Source organism: Salmo salar, unplaced genomic scaffold (genome assembly GCF_905237065.1).
Source record: "Salmo salar unplaced genomic scaffold, Ssal_v3.1, whole genome shotgun sequence".
Classification (NCBI taxonomy): Eukaryota; Metazoa; Chordata; class Actinopteri; order Salmoniformes; family Salmonidae; genus Salmo; species Salmo salar.
The window spans coordinates 80,001-96,173 of record NW_025550923.1 but is presented as its reverse complement, the minus strand read 5'-3'; the positions used below and the strand labels follow the sequence as shown (position 1 = coordinate 96,173).

The window sequence follows — 16,173 nt, the reverse complement described above, 5'->3', positions numbered from 1 at the left end:
TGATTCAACACTTCATCTGTTGTTGGTTGATCTGTGATTCAACACTTCATCTGTTGTTGGTTGATCTGTGATTCAACACTTCATCTGTTGTTGGTTGATCTGTGATTCAACACTTCATCTGTTGTTGGTTGATCTGTGATTCAACACACTTCATCTGTTGTTGGTTGATCTGTGATTCAACACACTTCATCTGTTGTTGGTTGATCTGTGATTCAACACTTCATCTGTTGTTGGTTGATCTGTGATTCAACACTTCATCTGTTGTTGGTTGATCTGTGATTCAACACTTCATCTGTTGTTGGTTGATCTGTGATTCAACACTTCATCTGTTGTTGGTTGATCTGTGATTCAACACTTCATCTGTTGTTGGTTGATCTGTGATTCAACACTTCATCTGTTGTTGGTTGATCTGTGATTCAACACTTCATCTGTTGTTGGTTGATCTGTGATTCAACACTTCATCTGTTGTTGGTTGATCTGTGATTCAACAACACTTCATCTGTTGTTGGTTGATCTGTGATTCAACACTTCATCTGTTGTTGGTTGATCTGTGATTCAACACACTTCATCTGTTGTTGGTTGATCTGTGATTCAACACACTTCATCTGTTGTTGGTTGATCTGTGATTCAACACTTCATCTGTTGTTGGTTGATCTGTGATTCAACAACACTTCATCTGTTGTTGGTTGATCTGTGATTCAACAACACTTCATCTGTTGTTGGTTGATCTGTGATTCAACACTTCATCTGTTGTTGGTTGATCTGTGATTCAACACACTTCATCTGTTGTTGGTTGATCTGTGATTCAACACTTCATCTGTTGTTGGTTGATCTGTGATTCAACACACTTCATCTGTTGTTGGTTGATCTGTGATTCAACACTTCATCTGTTGTTGGTTGATCTGTGATTCAACACTTCATCTGTTGTTGGTTGATCTGTGATTCAACAACACTTCATCTGTTGTTGGTTGATCTGTGATTCAACACTTCATCTGTTGTTGGTTGATCTGTGATTCCAACACTTCATCTGTTGTTGGTTGATCTGTGATTCAACACTTCATCTGTTGTTGGTTGATCTGTGATTCAACACTTCATCTGTTGTTGGTTGATCTGTGATTCAACACTTCATCTGTTGTTGGTTGATCTGTGATTCAACACTTCATCTGTTGTTGGTTGATCTGTGATTCAACACTTCATCTGTTGTTGGTTGATCTGTGATTCAACACTTCATCTGTTGTTGGTTGATCTGTGATTCAACACTTCATCTGTTGTTGGTTGATCTGTGATTCAACACACTTCATCTGTTGTTGGTTGATCTGTGATTCAACACACTTCATCTGTTGTTGGTTGATCTGTGATTCAACACACTTCATCTGTTGTTGGTTGATCTGTGATTCAACACTTCATCTGTTGTTGGTTGATCTGTGATTCAACAACTTCATCTGTTGTTGGTTGATCTGTGATTCAACACACTTCATCTGTTGTTGGTTGATCTGTGATTCAACACTTCATCTGTTGTTGGTTGATCTGTGATTCAACACACTTCATCTGTTGTTGGTTGATCTGTGATTCAACACTTCATCTGTTGTTGGTTGATCTGTGATTCAACACTTCATCTGTTGTTGGTTGATCTGTGATTCAACACTTCATCTGTTGTTGGTTGATCTGTGATTCAACAACACTTCATCTGTTGTTGGTTGATCTGTGATTCAACACTTCATCTGTTGTTGGTTGATCTGTGATTCAACACTTCATCTGTTGTTGGTTGATCTGTGATTCAACACTTCATCTGTTGTTGGTTGATCTGTGATTCAACAACACTTCATCTGTTGTTGGTTGATCTGTGATTCAACACTTCATCTGTTGTTGGTTGATCTGTGATTCAACACTTCATCTGTTGTTGGTTGATCTGTGATTCAACACTTCATCTGTTGTTGGTTGATCTGTGATTCAACACTTCATCTGTTGTTGGTTGATCTGTGATTCAACACCTTCATCTGTTGTTGGTTGATCTGTGATTCAACACTTCATCTGTTGTTGGTTGATCTGTGATTCAACACTTCATCTGTTGTTGGTTGATCTGTGATTCAACACTTCATCTGTTGTTGGTTGATCTGTGATTCAACACTTCATCTGTTGTTGGTTGATCTGTGATTCAACACTTCATCTGTTGTTGGTTGATCTGTGATTCAACACCTTCATCTGTTGTTGGTTGATCTGTGATTCAACACCTTCATCTGTTGTTGGTTGATCTGTGATTCAACACTTCATCTGTTGTTGGTTGATCTGTGATTCAACACTTCATCTGTTGTTGGTTGATCTGTGATTCAACACACTTCATCTGTTGTTGGTTGATCTGTGATTCAACACTTCATCTGTTGTTGGTTGATCTGTGATTCAACACACTTCATCTGTTGTTGGTTGATCTGTGATTCAACACTTCATCTGTTGTTGGTTGATCTGTGATTCAACACACTTCATCTGTTGTTGGTTGATCTGTGATTCAACACCTTCATCTGTTGTTGGTTGATCTGTGATTCAACACACTTCATCTGTTGTTGGTTGATCTGTGATTCAACAACACTTCATCTGTTGTTGGTTGATCTGTGATTCAACACTTCATCTGTTGTTGGTTGATCTGTGATTCAACACTTCATCTGTTGTTGGTTGATCTGTGATTCAACACACTTCATCTGTTGTTGGTTGATCTGTGATTCAACACTTCATCTGTTGTTGGTTGATCTGTGATTCAACAACACTTCATCTGTTGTTGGTTGATCTGTGATTCAACAACACTTCATCTGTTGTTGGTTGATCTGTGATTCAACACCTTCATCTGTTGTTGGTTGATCTGTGATTCAACACTTCATCTGTTGTTGGTTGATCTGTGATTCAACACTTCATCTGTTGTTGGTTGATCTGTGATTCAACACTTCATCTGTTGTTGGTTGATCTGTGATTCAACACTTCATCTGTTGTTGGTTGATCTGTGATTCAACACTTCATCTGTTGTTGGTTGATCTGTGATTCAACACACTTCATCTGTTGTTGGTTGATCTGTGATTCAACACACTTCATCTGTTGTTGGTTGATCTGTGATTCAACACACTTCATCTGTTGTTGGTTGATCTGTGATTCAACAACACTTCATCTGTTGTTGGTTGATCTGTGATTCAACACTTCATCTGTTGTTGGTTGATCTGTGATTCAACACTTCATCTGTTGTTGGTTGATCTGTGATTCAACACTTCATCTGTTGTTGGTTGATCTGTGATTCAACACTTCATCTGTTGTTGGTTGATCTGTGATTCAACACTTCATCTGTTGTTGGTTGATCTGTGATTCAACACTTCATCTGTTGTTGGTTGATCTGTGATTCAACAACACTTCATCTGTTGTTGGTTGATCTGTGATTCAACACTTCATCTGTTGTTGGTTGATCTGTGATTCAACACACTTCATCTGTTGTTGGTTGATCTGTGATTCAACAACACTTCATCTGTTGTTGGTTGATCTGTGATTCAACACACTTCATCTGTTGTTGGTTGATCTGTGATTCAACAACACTTCATCTGTTGTTGGTTGATCTGTGATTCAACAACACTTCATCTGTTGTTGGTTGATCTGTGATTCAACAACACTTCATCTGTTGTTGGTTGATCTGTGATTCAACACTTCATCTGTTGTTGGTTGATCTGTGATTCAACACTTCATCTGTTGTTGGTTGATCTGTGATTCAACACTTCATCTGTTGTTGGTTGATCTGTGATTCAACAACACTTCATCTGTTGTTGGTTGATCTGTGATTCAACAACACTTCATCTGTTGTTGGTTGATCTGTGATTCAACAACACTTCATCTGTTGTTGGTTGATCTGTGATTCAACACTTCATCTGTTGTTGGTTGATCTGTGATTCTTCAACACTTCATCTGTTGTTGGTTGATCTGTGATTCAACACTTCATCTGTTGTTGGTTGATCTGTGATTCAACACTTCATCTGTTGTTGGTTGATCTGTGATTCAACACTTCATCTGTTGTTGGTTGATCTGTGATTCAACACTTCATCTGTTGTTGGTTGATCTGTGATTCAACACACTTCATCTGTTGTTGGTTGATCTGTGATTCAACACTTCATCTGTTGTTGGTTGATCTGTGATTCAACACTTCATCTGTTGTTGGTTGATCTGTGATTCAACAACACTTCATCTGTTGTTGGTTGATCTGTGATTCAACAACACTTCATCTGTTGTTGGTTGATCTGTGATTCAACACTTCATCTGTTGTTGGTTGATCTGTGATTCAAACACTTCATCTGTTGTTGGTTGATCTGTGATTCAACACTTCATCTGTTGTTGGTTGATCTGTGATTCAACACTTCATCTGTTGTTGGTTGATCTGTGATTCAACACCTTCATCTGTTGTTGGTTGATCTGTGATTCAACACTTCATCTGTTGTTGGTTGATCTGTGATTCAACACTTCATCTGTTGTTGGTTGATCTGTGATTCAACACTTCATCTGTTGTTGGTTGATCTGTGATTCAACAACACTTCATCTGTTGTTGGTTGATCTGTGATTCAACAACACTTCATCTGTTGTTGGTTGATCTGTGATTCAACACTTCATCTGTTGTTGGTTGATCTGTGATTCAACACCTTCATCTGTTGTTGGTTGATCTGTGATTCAACACTTCATCTGTTGTTGGTTGATCTGTGATTCAACACTTCATCTGTTGTTGGTTGATCTGTGATTCAACACTTCATCTGTTGTTGGTTGATCTGTGATTCAACACTTCATCTGTTGTTGGTTGATCTGTGATTACAACACTTCATCTGTTGTTGGTTGATCTGTGATTCAACACTTCATCTGTTGTTGGTTGATCTGTGATTCAACAACACTTCATCTGTTGTTGGTTGATCTGTGATTCAACACTTCATCTGTTGTTGGTTGATCTGTGATTCAACAACACTTCATCTGTTGTTGGTTGATCTGTGATTCAACACACTTCATCTGTTGTTGGTTGATCTGTGATTCAACACTTCATCTGTTGTTGGTTGATCTGTGATTCAACAACACTTCATCTGTTGTTGGTTGATCTGTGATTCAACACACTTCATCTGTTGTTGGTTGATCTGTGATTCAACAACACTTCATCTGTTGTTGGTTGATCTGTGATTCAACACTTCATCTGTTGTTGGTTGATCTGTGATTCAACACTTCATCTGTTGTTGGTTGATCTGTGATTCAACACTTCATCTGTTGTTGGTTGATCTGTGATTCAACACTTCATCTGTTGTTGGTTGATCTGTGATTCAACACACTTCATCTGTTGTTGGTTGATCTGTGATTCAACACTTCATCTGTTGTTGGTTGATCTGTGATTCAACAACACTTCATCTGTTGTTGGTTGATCTGTGATTCAACACTTCATCTGTTGTTGGTTGATCTGTGATTCAACACCTTCATCTGTTGTTGGTTGATCTGTGATTCAACAACACTTCATCTGTTGTTGGTTGATCTGTGATTCAACACTTCATCTGTTGTTGGTTGATCTGTGATTCAACAACACTTCATCTGTTGTTGGTTGATCTGTGATTCAACACTTCATCTGTTGTTGGTTGATCTGTGATTCAACACTTCATCTGTTGTTGGTTGATCTGTGATTCAACAACACTTCATCTGTTGTTGGTTGATCTGTGATTCAACAACACTTCATCTGTTGTTGGTTGATCTGTGATTCAACACACTTCATCTGTTGTTGGTTGATCTGTGATTCAACACTTCATCTGTTGTTGGTTGATCTGTCAGATTCAACACTTCATCTGTTGTTGGTTGATCTGTGATTCAACACTTCATCTGTTGTTGGTTGATCTGTGATTCAACACACTTCATCTGTTGTTGGTTGATCTGTGATTCAACACTTCATCTGTTGTTGGTTGATCTGTGATTCAACACTTCATCTGTTGTTGGTTGATCTGTGATTCAACACTTCATCTGTTGTTGGTTGATCTGTGATTCAACACTTCATCTGTTGTTGTTGATCTGTGATTCAACACTTCATCTGTTGTTGGTTGATCTGTGATTCAACACTTCATCTGTTGTTGGTTGATCTGTGATTCAACACTTCATCTGTTGTTGGTTGATCTGTGATTCAACACACTTCATCTGTTGTTGGTTGATCTGTGATTCAACAACACTTCATCTGTTGTTGGTTGATCTGTGATTCAACACTTCATCTGTTGTTGGTTGATCTGTGATTCAACACTTCATCTGTTGTTGGTTGATCTGTGATTCAACACTTCATCTGTTGTTGGTTGATCTGTGATTCAACACACTTCATCTGTTGTTGGTTGATCTGTGATTCAACACACTTCATCTGTTGTTGGTTGATCTGTGATTCAACAACACTTCATCTGTTGTTGGTTGATCTGTGATTCAACACTTCATCTGTTGTTGGTTGATCTGTGATTCAACAACACTTCATCTGTTGTTGGTTGATCTGTGATTCAACACACTTCATCTGTTGTTGGTTGATCTGTGATTCAACACTTCATCTGTTGTTGGTTGATCTGTGATTCAACACTTCATCTGTTGTTGGTTGATCTGTGATTCAACACTTCATCTGTTGTTGGTTGATCTGTGATTCAACAACACTTCATCTGTTGTTGGTTGATCTGTGATTCAACAACACTTCATCTGTTGTTGGTTGATCTGTGATTCAACAACACTTCATCTGTTGTTGGTTGATCTGTGATTCAACACTTCATCTGTTGTTGGTTGATCTGTGATTCAACACTTCATCTGTTGTTGGTTGATCTGTGATTCAACACTTCATCTGTTGTTGGTTGATCTGTGATTCAACACTTCATCTGTTGTTGGTTGATCTGTGATTCAACACTTCATCTGTTGTTGGTTGATCTGTGATTCAACACTTCATCTGTTGTTGGTTGATCTGTGATTCAACACTTCATCTGTTGTTGGTTGATCTGTGATTCAACACTTCATCTGTTGTTGGTTGATCTGTGATTCAACACTTCATCTGTTGTTGGTTGATCTGTGATTCAACAACACTTCATCTGTTGTTGGTTGATCTGTGATTCAACACTTCATCTGTTGTTGGTTGATCTGTGATTCAACAACACTTCATCTGTTGTTGGTTGATCTGTGATTCAACACTTCATCTGTTGTTGGTTGATCTGTGATTCAACACTTCATCTGTTGTTGGTTGATCTGTGATTCAACAACACTTCATCTGTTGTTGGTTGATCTGTGATTCAACAACACTTCATCTGTTGTTGGTTGATCTGTGATTCAACAACACTTCATCTGTTGTTGGTTGATCTGCGATTCAACACTTCATCTGTTGTTGGTTGATCTGTGATTCAACACTTCATCTGTTGTTGGTTGATCTGTGATTCAACACTTCATCTGTTGTTGGTTGATCTGTGATTCAACACTTCATCTGTTGTTGGTTGATCTGTGATTCAACAACACTTCATCTGTTGTTGGTTGATCTGTGATTCAACAACACTTCATCTGTTGTTGGTTGATCTGTGATTCAACACTTCATCTGTTGTTGGTTGATCTGTGATTCTTCAACACTTCATCTGTTGTTGGTTGATCTGTGATTCAACACTTCATCTGTTGTTGGTTGATCTGTGATTCAACACTTCATCTGTTGTTGGTTGATCTGTGATTCAACACTTCATCTGTTGTTGGTTGATCTGTGATTCAACACTTCATCTGTTGTTGGTTGATCTGTGATTCAACACTTCATCTGTTGTTGGTTGATCTGTGATTCAACACTTCATCTGTTGTTGGTTGATCTGTGATTCAACACTTCATCTGTTGTTGGTTGATCTGTGATTCAACACTTCATCTGTTGTTGGTTGATCTGTGATTCAACAACACTTCATCTGTTGTTGGTTGATCTGTGATTCAACACTTCATCTGTTGTTGGTTGATCTGTGATTCAACACTTCATCTGTTGTTGGTTGATCTGTGATTCAACACTTCATCTGTTGTTGGTTGATCTGTGATTCAACACTTCATCTGTTGTTGGTTGATCTGTGATTCAACAACACTTCATCTGTTGTTGGTTGATCTGTGATTCAACAACTTCATCTGTTGTTGGTTGATCTGTGATTCAACACTTCATCTGTTGTTGGTTGATCTGTGATTCAACACTTCATCTGTTGTTGGTTGATCTGTGATTCAACACTTCATCTGTTGTTGGTTGATCTGTGATTCAACACTTCATCTGTTGTTGGTTGATCTGTGATTCAACACTTCATCTGTTGTTGGTTGATCTGTGATTCAACAACACTTCATCTGTTGTTGGTTGATCTGTGATTCAACACCTTCATCTGTTGTTGGTTGATCTGTGATTCAACACTTCATCTGTTGTTGGTTGATCTGTGATTCAACACACTTCATCTGTTGTTGGTTGATCTGTGATTCAACACACTTCATCTGTTGTTGGTTGATCTGTGATTCAACACTTCATCTGTTGTTGGTTGATCTGTGATTCAACACTTCATCTGTTGTTGGTTGATCTGTGATTCAACACCTTCATCTGTTGTTGGTTGATCTGTGATTCAACACTTCATCTGTTGTTGGTTGATCTGTGATTCAACACACTTCATCTGTTGTTGGTTGATCTGTGATTCAACACTTCATCTGTTGTTGGTTGATCTGTGATTCACTCACAACACTTCATCTGTTGTTGGTTGATCTGTGATTCAACACTTCATCTGTTGTTGGTTGATCTGTGATTCAACACTTCATCTGTTGTTGGTTGATCTGTGATTCAACACTTCATCTGTTGTTGGTTGATCTGTGATTCAACAACACTTCATCTGTTGTTGGTTGATCTGTGATTCAACAACACTTCATCTGTTGTTGGTTGATCTGTGATTCAACACTTCATCTGTTGTTGGTTGATCTGTGATTCAACACTTCATCTGTTGTTGGTTGATCTGTGATTCAACACTTCATCTGTTGTTGGTTGATCTGTGATTCAACACTTCATCTGTTGTTGGTTGATCTGTGATTCAACACACTTCATCTGTTGTTGGTTGATCTGTGATTCAACACTTCATCTGTTGTTGGTTGATCTGTGATTCAACAACACTTCATCTGTTGTTGGTTGATCTGTGATTCAACACTTCATCTGTTGTTGGTTGATCTGTGATTCAACACTTCATCTGTTGTTGGTTGATCTGTGATTCAACAACACTTCATCTGTTGTTGGTTGATCTGTGATTCAACACACTTCATCTGTTGTTGGTTGATCTGTGATTCAACAACACTTCATCTGTTGTTGGTTGATCTGTGATTCAACACTTCATCTGTTGTTGGTTGATCTGTGATTCAACACTTCATCTGTTGTTGGTTGATCTGTGATTCAACAACACTTCATCTGTTGTTGGTTGATCTGTGATTCAACAACACTTCATCTGTTGTTGGTTGATCTGTGATTCAACAACACTTCATCTGTTGTTGGTTGATCTGTGATTCAACACTTCATCTGTTGTTGGTTGATCTGTGATTCAACACTTCATCTGTTGTTGGTTGATCTGTGATTCAACACCTTCATCTGTTGTTGGTTGATCTGTGATTCAACAACACTTCATCTGTTGTTGGTTGATCTGTGATTCAACACACTTCATCTGTTGTTGGTTGATCTGTGATTCAACACACTTCATCTGTTGTTGGTTGATCTGTGATTCCAACACTTCATCTGTTGTTGGTTGATCTGTGATTCCAACACTTCATCTGTTGTTGGTTGATCTGTGATTCAACACTTCATCTGTTGTTGGTTGATCTGTGATTCAACACTTCATCTGTTGTTGGTTGATCTGTGATTCAACACTTCATCTGTTGTTGGTTGATCTGTGATTCAACACTTCATCTGTTGTTGGTTGATCTGTGATTCAACACTTCATCTGTTGTTGGTTGATCTGTGATTCAACAACACTTCATCTGTTGTTGGTTGATCTGTGATTCAACAACACTTCATCTGTTGTTGGTTGATCTGTGATTCAACACTTCATCTGTTGTTGGTTGATCTGTGATTCAACACTTCATCTGTTGTTGGTTGATCTGTGATTCAACACTTCATCTGTTGTTGGTTGATCTGTGATTCAACACTTCATCTGTTGTTGGTTGATCTGTGATTCAACACTTCATCTGTTGTTGGTTGATCTGTGATTCAACACTTCATCTGTTGTTGGTTGATCTGTGATTCAACAACACTTCATCTGTTGTTGGTTGATCTGTGATTCAACACTTCATCTGTTGTTGGTTGATCTGTGATTCAACACTTCATCTGTTGTTGGTTGATCTGTGATTCAACAACACTTCATCTGTTGTTGGTTGATCTGTGATTCAACACTTCATCTGTTGTTGGTTGATCTGTGATTCAACACTTCATCTGTTGTTGGTTGATCTGTGATTCAACAACACTTCATCTGTTGTTGGTTGATCTGTGATTCAACAACACTTCATCTGTTGTTGGTTGATCTGTGATTCAACAACACTTCATCTGTTGTTGGTTGATCTGTGATTCAACACTTCATCTGTTGTTGGTTGATCTGTGATTCAACACTTCATCTGTTGTTGGTTGATCTGTGATTCAACACTTCATCTGTTGTTGGTTGATCTGTGATTCAACAACACTTCATCTGTTGTTGGTTGATCTGTGATTCAACAACACTTCATCTGTTGTTGGTTGATCTGTGATTCTTCAACACTTCATCTGTTGTTGGTTGATCTGTGATTCTTCAACACTTCATCTGTTGTTGGTTGATCTGTGATTCAACACTTCATCTGTTGTTGGTTGATCTGTGATTCAACACTTCATCTGTTGTTGGTTGATCTGTGATTCAACACTTCATCTGTTGTTGGTTGATCTGTGATTCAACACTTCATCTGTTGTTGGTTGATCTGTGATTCAACACTTCATCTGTTGTTGGTTGATCTGTGATTCAACACTTCATCTGTTGTTGGTTGATCTGTGATTCAACACTTCATCTGTTGTTGGTTGATCTGTGATTCAACAACACTTCATCTGTTGTTGGTTGATCTGTGATTCAACAACACTTCATCTGTTGTTGGTTGATCTGTGATTCAACACTTCATCTGTTGTTGGTTGATCTGTGATTCAACACTTCATCTGTTGTTGGTTGATCTGTGATTCAACACTTCATCTGTTGTTGGTTGATCTGTGATTCAACACTTCATCTGTTGTTGGTTGATCTGTGATTCAACACTTCATCTGTTGTTGGTTGATCTGTGATTCAACAACACTTCATCTGTTGTTGGTTGATCTGTGATTCAACAACACTTCATCTGTTGTTGGTTGATCTGTGATTCAACGCTTCATCTGTTGTTGGTTGATCTGTGATTCAACACTTCATCTGTTGTTGGTTGATCTGTGATTCAACACTTCATCTGTTGTTGGTTGATCTGTGATTCAACAACACTGTTCAACACATTCTGTTCCCAGTTGTGAGGTATCTCACAGGACAGTGTGTGTGTGTGTGTGTGTGTGTGTGTGGGTGTGTCTGCATGTGGGTCTGGTCGGTGTGTGTGTGTCTGTGTGTGTGTGTCTGTGTGTGTGTCTGGTCGATGTGTGTGTGTGTGTGTGTGTCTGTGTGTGTGTGTCTGCGTGTGGGTCTGATCGATGTGTGTGTGTGTGGGTTTCTGTGTGTGTGTGTCTGCGTGTGGGTCTGGATGGTGTGTGTGTGTGTGTGTGTGTGTGTGTGTGTGTGTGTGTGTGTGTGTGTGTGTGTGTGTGTGTGTGTGTGTGTGTGTGGGGCGGGGGTCTGGTCGGGTGTGTGTGTGTGTGTGTGGGTCTGGAGGGTGTGTGTGTGTGTGTGTGTGTGTGTGTGTGTGTGTGTGTGTGTGTGTGTGTGTGTGTGTGTGTGTGTGTGTGGGGTCTGGAGGGTGTGTGTGGGTCTGGAGGGTGTGTGTGTGTGTGGGTCTGGACGGTGTGTGTGGGTCTGGACGGTGTGTGTGGGTCTGGACGGTGTGTGTGTGTGGGTCTGGACGGTGTGTGTGGGTCTGGACGGTGTATGTGGGTCTGGACGGTGTGTGTGTGTGTGTGGGTCTGGACGGTGTGTGTGGGTCTGGACGGTGTGTGTGTGTGTGTGGGTCTGGACGGTGTGTGTGGGTCTGGACGGTGTGTGTGGGTCTGGACGGTGTGTGTGGGTCTGGACGGTGTGTGTGGGTCTGGACGGTGCGTGTGGGTCTGGACGGTGCGTGTGGGTCTGGACGGTGCGTGTGGGTCTGGACGGTGCGTGTGGGTCTGGACGGTGCGCGTGTGGGTCTGGACGGTGCGCGTGTGGGTCTGGACGGTGCGCGTGTGGGTCTGGACGGTGCGCGTGTGGGTCTGGACGGTGCGCGTGTGGGTCTGGCGCGGTGGTCTGGACGGTGCGCGTGTGGGTCTGGACGGTGCGCGTGTGGGTCTGGACGGTGCGCGTGTGGGTCTGGACGGCGCGTGTGGGTCTGGACGGCGCGTGTGGGTCTGGACGGCGCGCGTGTGGGTCTGGACGGCGCGCGTGTGGGTCTGGACGGCGCGCGTGTGGGTCTGGACGGCGCGTGGGTCGGCGGCGCGTGTGGGTCTGGACGGCGCGTGTGGGTCTGGACGGCGCGCGTGTGGGTCTGGACGGCGCGTGTGGGTCCGGACGGCGCGTGTGGGTCTGGACGGCGCGTGTGGGTCTGGACGGCGCGCGTGTGGGTCTGGACGGCGCGTGTGGGTCTGGACGGTGCCCGTGTGGGTCTGGACGGTGCGTGTGGGTCTGGACGGTGCGTGTGGGTCTGGACGGTGCGTGTGGGTCTGGACGGTGCGTGTGGGTCTGGACGGTGCGTGTGGGTCTGGACGGTGCGTGTGGGTCTGGACGGTGTGGAATCAGGAAGCACCTTTTTCTCCCTTTTCCTTTTCTGTTTGACCTCACCATGACCCTGGATGAAGGAGGGGAAGGAGGGAGGAAGGGAGGGGTGGACGGAGAGAGAGGAGGCAGGGAGGGAGGGGGATGGAGAGAGAGGAGGGAGAGAGGGAGGGGGGATGGAGAGAGAGGAGGGAGAGAGAGGAGGGAAGGAGGGAGAGAGAGGAGGGAGAGAGGGAGGGGGATGGAGAGAGAGGAGGGAGAGAGAGGAGGGAAGGAGGGAGGGGGGATGGAGAGAGAGGAGGGAGAGAGAGGAGGGAAGGAGGGAGAGAGAGGAGGGAGAGAGAGGAGGGAAGGAGGGAGGGGGGATGGAAAGAGAGGAGGGAAGGAGGGAGAGAGAGGAGGGAGAGAGAGGAGGGAAGGAGGGAGGGGGGATGGAGAGACAGTGATGGAGAAGGAGGGAAGGGAGAGATGGACTGAGGGAGAGAAGAAGGGTACTGGTCAGCGGTGTTCAGAAGGTCTTTAATAGGTAACACACATTGGTCACATGGAAGCACAGTGGTTTATGGACACACACACACACACACACACACACACACACACACACACACACACACACACAAACACGGAAGCAGAGTGGTTTATGGACACACACACACACACACACACACACACACACACACACACACACACACACACACACACACACACACACACAAACGGAAGCACAGTGGTTCATGGACAATGATGTGCAGTTGAATGGGGCGATGTTACCAAGGAGCACTTGTAGAAGAGAGAGCACTAAAACAGGAGATTCAGGAGGGGGGTCCTCTCGCTGTTCCCTGGACTACAAGGTGGGGGGGGTCCTCTCGCTGTTCCCTGGACTACAAGGTGGGGGGTCCTCTCGCTGCTCCCTGGACTACAAGGTGGGGGGTCCTCTCGCTGTTCCCTGGACTACAAGGTGGGGGGGGTCCTCTCGCTGTTCCCTGGACTACAAGGTGGGGGGGGTCCTCTCGCTGTTCCCTGGACTACTAACCCCTAACCCCAACACTAACCCCAACCCTAACCCCTAACCCCAACCCTAAACCCTATCCCCAACACTAACCCCAACACTAACCCCAACCCTAACCCCTAACCCCTAACCTCCAACCCTAACCCCAACACTAACCCCAACACTAACCCCTATGCCCAACACTAACCCCAACACTAACCCCAACCCCAACACTAACCCCAACGCTAACCCCTAGCCCCAACCCTAACCCCTATCCCCAACACTAACCCCACCGCTAACCCCTAACCCCAACGTTAACCCCTAACCCCAATGCTAACGCCTGACCCCAACCCCAACCCTAACCCCTAACCCTTAACCCCAACCCTAACCCCAACACTAACCCCTAACCCCTAACCCTTAACCCTAACACCAACACTAACCCCAACACTAACCCCTAACCCCAACCCTAACTCTAACCCTAACCCAAACACTAACCCCTAACCCCTAAACCCAACCCCAGCCCTAACCCTTAACTCCAACCCTAACCCCAACCCTAACCCCAACCCTAACTCTAACCCCAACCCCAACTCTAACCCCAACCCCAACTCTGACCCTAACCCCAACCCTTACCCCAACTCTAACCCCAACCCTAACTCTAACCCCAACCACAACCCTAACCCCCAACCCTTAACCCCAGCCCTAACCCCAACACTAACCCAACACTAACCCCTAACCCCTAACCCCTATCCCCAACACTAACCCCAACGCTAACCCCTAACCCTTAACCCCAACCCTAACCCCAACACTAACCCCAACGCTACACCTGACCCCAACACTAACCCCCTTACTAACCCCTAACCCTTAGCCCCAACACTAACCCCAACGCTAACCCCTAACCCTTAGCCCCAACCCTAACCCCAACACTAACCCCAACACTAACCCCTAACCCCTAATCCCAACCCCAACACTAACCCCAACGCTAACCCCTAACCCCAACCCTAACCCCTATCCCCAACACTAACCCCAACGCTAACCCCTAACCCATAACCCCAACGCTAACCCTTAACCCCAACGCTAACGCCTGACCCTAACCCCAACCCTAACCCCTAACCCCAACCCTAACCCCTAACCCTTAACCCCAACCCTAACCCCAACACTAACCCCAACACTAACCCCTAACCCCTAACCCTTAACCCTAACACCAACACTAACCCCAACACTAACCCCCAACCCCAACTCTGACCCTAACCCCAACCCCAACCCCAACTCTGACCCTAACCCCAAGCCTAACCCCAACTCTAACCCCAACCCCAACTCTGACCTTAACCCCAACCCCAAACCTTACCCCAACTCTAACCCCAACCCTAACCACAACCACAACCCTTAACCCCAAACCCTAACCCCAGCCCTAACCCTAACCCCTAACGCTAATCCCAACCCTAACCCTAACCCCAACCCTAACTCTAACCCCAACGCTAACCCCAACCCCAACCCCAACTTTAACCCCAACGCTAACGCCTGACCCCAACCCCAACCCTAACCCCTAACCCTTAACCCCAACCCTAACCCCAACCCTAACCCCAACACTAACCCCAACACTAACCCCTAACCCTAACACCAACACTAACCCCAACACTAACCCCCAACCCCAGCCCTAACCCCCAACCCCAACCCTAACTCTAACCCCAACCCCAACCCAAACCCTAACTCTAACCCCAACCCCAACTCTAACCCTAACTCTAACCCCAACTCTAACCCTAACATTGGTGGTTGTGGAGGGACGGACAGACATGGTGTGTGTTTGTGTGTGTCTGCTCATGCGTGCGTGCGTGTGTGTTTGCTTAGCTGATTTGATCTGGCCACAGCCACAGCCCCAACACAAACCCAACCTGTATAACAGGATGGTCCCCGTCCTCCGGGCCAAGATTGGATCCTTACAGAGGAATTCAACTGAACAAAAACACCAAGCTGCCAACAGACAGGGAAAAAATGGACTAGTTTAAAACTTGTGTAATATTGGTGGTTGTGGCAGGGAGGCAGTGTGTGTGTTTATGCATGTGTGTGTGTGTGTACATTGGTGGTTGTGGCAGGAGTGTGTGTGTGTGTGTGTGTGTGTGTGTGTGTGTGTGTGTGTGTGTGTGTGTGTGTGGGTGAAGGATGCCAATGCAACTCACTTGCTTCCTCTCAGCTCCCCAGACTATCCCTCCTGGCATCCTCTCATCTCTCCAGACTCTCCCTCCTGTCATCCTCTCAGCTCCCCAGACTATCCCTCCTGGCATCCTCTCATCTCTC

The 16,173-nt window shown here is 43.9% G+C and overlaps 1 protein-coding gene across 1 annotated transcript in view; it reads right to left on the bottom strand.

Annotated features, from left to right (window-relative positions):
• LOC123740241 (extensin-like) overlaps positions 1 to 12,962 on the bottom strand; it is a 44,273-nt gene extending 31,311 nt beyond the window's left edge. The window contains exons 1-2 of the mRNA XM_045714033.1: positions 12,955 to 12,962; positions 12,241 to 12,860 (exon numbers count right to left, since the gene is read on the bottom strand). Of these exons, the coding sequence (XP_045569989.1) occupies positions 12,241 to 12,860; positions 12,955 to 12,962 (628 nt within the window). The remainder of the gene's footprint in view (positions 1 to 12,240; positions 12,861 to 12,954) is intronic.
• Positions 12,963 to 16,173: the final 3,211 nt, after the last annotated feature.